Source organism: Hyalella azteca, unplaced genomic scaffold (assembly GCF_000764305.2).
Source record: "Hyalella azteca isolate HAZT.00-mixed unplaced genomic scaffold, Hazt_2.0.2 contig9005, whole genome shotgun sequence".
NCBI lineage: Eukaryota > Metazoa > Arthropoda > Malacostraca > Amphipoda > Hyalellidae > Hyalella > Hyalella azteca.
In genome coordinates this window covers 24,003-28,379 of record NW_025939086.1, presented here as the reverse complement: position 1 = coordinate 28,379, position 4,377 = coordinate 24,003, and the positions used below count along the sequence as shown (strand labels likewise).

The window sequence follows — 4,377 nt, the reverse complement described above, 5'->3', positions numbered from 1 at the left end:
AAGTCGCCTTGACTTGAAGGTTTTTAGGCCTTGACTTGAAGTCGCCTTGACTTGAAGGTTTTTAGGCCTTGACTTGAAGTCGCCTTGACTTGAAGGTTTTTAGGCCTTGACTTGAAGTCGCCTTGACTTGAAGGTTTTTAGGCCTTGACTTGAAGTCGCCTTGACTTGAAGGTTTTTAGGCCTTGACTTGAAGTCGCCTTGACTTGAAGGTTTTTAGGCCTTGACTTGAAGTCGCCTTGACTTGAAGGTTTTTAGGCCTTGACTTGAAGTCGCCTTGACTTGAAGGTTTTTAGGCCTTGACTTGAAGTCGCCTTGACTTGAAGGTNCACTATCCTCTCACTGTATCCTTCATCATATCCCTCACTATCCTCCCACTGTATCCTTCATCATGTCCCTCACTATCCTCCATCATATCCCTCACTATCCTCTCACCATTTTTCACAATTCTACATTTTAACATGTTGTTGAATGTTCGGTTTTCTGAAGACTTTCCATAGACTATATTAACTTTATTGTCATGTTCAGGTATAATAATGAATCAAATAATATAATACCTCATATTCTATAACACAAACTAGATTATATGCTCTCTCATTTTTACGTATTATTGAAATAAATATGTTATATATGTAATACGTACGCACGCTTATTTTTTCTCAGGAAGATGCATACTTTAAAATTTAAAAAAGATTGATGAATTTTTTTTACTATTTTTTCATTATTCATTATTCATTTAATGAAAACTATTTTTTATTCATTGAATTCATTGAATATTTTTGCTGTATAATCTTCATGTTCTAATTAATATGTTTGTTTTAAATGCCAGGGTTAATCAAAAGCAACATTTCTGTATAATGGTTATAAATTATATTACAAATATATATTTACCAGGATGATATCATTACAACGGAGATATTATACTAAACTGAGTCAGGGTGACTCACATATGAGCACAAAATGGCGTCACTATTTGGGACAAAGTCTCACTTATGTCTGTGAGTGTACGCTATGAACATGTACAGTATATACACACGCTATTGTCACTAATTAGCAATTAAGGGTAACAATAAAAAACCTAATGATTGTATTAACAAATAATTGAAAAAATTCTAGATTTCAATATTATCTTTCAGAAATTATTTAATTAATATCATATAACTTATTAATAAAATATAAATAGCACTAATTTAATGATCAAGTAATGACTCATAATTGAGGATGATCAAATCACGTGTTAAATAATTAAACTTCATCATTTATCGTTTGATAATTGATCGGTTCATTAATTAATCATCTTAATATTATTTAATGATTATATCATAATTAATAATTGGACGGGTCACAAGTTCGAATATTTCAGTCTGTTTTCATTACAGTCATCAATTAAGACCAAATTGAAGTTAATTGTTAATTAGACTAAATAAAATAGCGTCAGTAATGTGACTTATTATTGTGGGTGACAAATGTTAATCAGGCTTAATTAACTAGTGTCAATTATTGGACCATTATATTGATGCTAATTCAAGTTAATTAGGCAAAATTAAGTTACATCATTAATGTAACCATTATTCTTGACGCTAATTAAGATTAATTACAGGCGACGTTACAGGCGACGTTACAATGGACGTTACAGGCGACGTTACAGGCGACGTTACAGGCGACGTTACAGGTAACGTTACAGGCGAAGTTACAGGCGACGTTACAGGCGACGTTACAGACGACGTTACAGGCGACGTTACAGACGACGTTACAGGCGACGTTACAGACGACGTTACAGGCGACGTTACAGGCGACGTTACAGGCGAAGTTACAGCAACGTGGTCGTGTGGACGGGCGAAATGTATGTATGAAGACATTCATCTATTGTAATAATGTATGTATGAAGACATTCATCTATTGTAATAATGTATGTATGAAGACATTCATCTATTGTGATAATGTATGTATGAAGGCATTCATCTATTATAATAATGTATGTATGAAGGTATTCATCTACTATAATAATGTATGTATGAAGGCATTCATCTATTATGTTCATTTTATTCACCATTAACATTATTCACTCTCATGAGCTTCTTTTCATACAATCAATAATGCATATGCGTATACATAAGAATAGTAAAATGTATGTATTAAATGAATGTTTTGTTTTAACCCAAAGCCGTGCTCATACATCATTGTTATTCACGCGATACATCGTTACATTATTGTGAATATTCACTATTATTCTTATTCACTATCATAGGAAATAGATCATTGGATATAATTCATTTAAATAAAAATTTAATATGACAGCATTTACAAGTTCGATTAAAGGCCAAAAAATTGGTTATATTAACAAATTTTTTTCCAATATGTATAACTATAAAAATCTATAAACCTATTTTTTAACCTACAATCGAACTCGTATATAATTAATATAGGTATATATAAACAATAGATATAATATATACCGGCGTCGGAGTTGTGCTGGGGGAGGTACCCGTGGCTGTGGGGGAGGAGGTGGGGGAGCCCCGTGGGTGGGGAGAACCCACGGGAGGTGGAGGGGCGGGACACCCACGGGGAGGGGGGACCTGCGTCGCTGCGGCTGTCGTCCCCTGGGGTGAGGGGTTGTCGGGGTTATTGAGAGCCCCTTGGGGGTTAAAATTAACCCCTGTCGGCTCAAACCTTTTAGGCTCCTTGCCCTGACCCCCACTTGTCCTGACCCCCACTTGCCCTGACCTCCACTTGCCCTGACCCCCACTTGTCCTGATCCCCACTTCTCCTGACCCCCACTTGCTCTGACCTCCACTTGCTCTGACCCCCACTTGTCCTGACCTCCACTTGCTCTGACCCCCACTTGTCCTGATCCCCACTTCTCCTGACCCCCACTTGCTCTGACCTCCACTTGCTCTGACCCCCACTTGTCCTGACCTCCACTTGCTCTGACCCCCACTTGTCCTGACTNTCAGACTCATGTTGGGCTGTCTCTTATACACATCTAGATGTGTATAAGAGACCCCCTTAACCCCCCTTGACCCCCCTTGCCCCACTCACGGTTGTTGTTCTTGCTGATGTAAGAGACGTTGTCCATGTAGTAGTGGTGGGTGGAGGGGTGGGTGGAGGAGTGGTGGGGGGAGGGCTGGTCCCCCAGTGAGTCATCATCCAGCGGCACACTCATGTGCAGCACCTGCCAACACACCCAACTTATTCACCATTTAATACGCATGGTATATTATACGCATGGTATAATATAACCTGTACCTACAAGGTTTCGTTCTAAATATGTGTAGTGATTCAAAAATCCATAAATCTGAAGGAAACCAAGGATTAAATCACGGTAAAACAATGATTTTGAAATAAATTTCCGACACAATCACTGTTAAGCGTGAAGATGTATAGCAGAATGGGAGGGATGAGCAAGCGGCAGTTCAGAGCGATAACTCCTGCCGCGGTGCTCGGCTACCTGCATGTGGTGACGTTGTAGTTAAGGGGACGTATGTTATTGTATAAATATGAGATTATGTATGTTATTGTAAATATTAGATTCGTAATTTCTCTTTTAGGTTTTTAGTCACCACTGACGTGACCTCACGTAGGAATCCGCTATATCTATTAGTCGTGTTTATTTTCAGTGTTGAGTGCCTTTGTGTTTAAGTTGAGTTTTTATTGACGTTTAGGGCATATTTGTGTTTATATTTATTCATGTATCTTATGTCATACGTGCTATATTTCTGCGTTTATTAGTTTATTTATTTCATTAGTTCTAATTTTGTGTTTTCGTTTTGTGTGTGCAGAAAGGCTCCGAAATAAGGACCTGAATAGATCTTTATTGAAAATAGTTAGTCGGTCCAAAGAAAGCGCACGGTTTTAGTTTTGTTTATTTATTGTTTCTGTATTAATTGACAGGTTGTTTCGATTATTACTTTTTGTTCATTTATTCAGTTTTATTCATCCTTATAAATGACGATAGTTATTACAACACGATCAAAAGTAAATGTCCGGGGCCACTGACGGCTTTATTTATATATTATTTATTTATTGAATTCTGACGTACAGCTGGTGGAGGGCAGCACCCACCTGGGTCTCGTACAGCTGGTGGAGGGTGCCACCCAAGATGTGTATAAGAGACAGGGGAAATGACTGGCGTGTATTCGTAGGGAAATGACGTTCGTGTATTCGTAGAGAAAAGACGTGCGTGTATTCGTAGAGAAATGACGTGCGTGTATTCGTAGGGAAATGACGTGCGTCTATTCGTAGGGAAATGACGTTCGTGTATTCGTAGAGAAAAGACGTGCGTGTATTCGTAGAGAAATGACGTGCGTGTATTCGTAGGGAAATGACGTGCGTGTATTCGTAGGGAAATGACGTGCGTGTATTTATAGGGAAATGACGTGC

The 4,377-nt window shown here is 38.2% G+C and overlaps 1 protein-coding gene across 1 annotated transcript in view; it reads right to left on the bottom strand.

Moving 5' to 3' along the window:
* Window positions 1-2,453: 2,453 nt before the first annotated feature.
* Window positions 2,454-4,377, bottom strand: part of LOC108673001 — a gene marked incomplete at its 3' end in the record, with an annotated part of 3,861 nt that continues 1,937 nt past the window's right edge. The window contains 2 exon segments of the mRNA XM_018160766.1: window positions 2,454-2,597; window positions 3,037-3,081. Coding sequence (XP_018016255.1) covers window positions 2,454-2,597; window positions 3,037-3,081 — 189 coding nt within the window.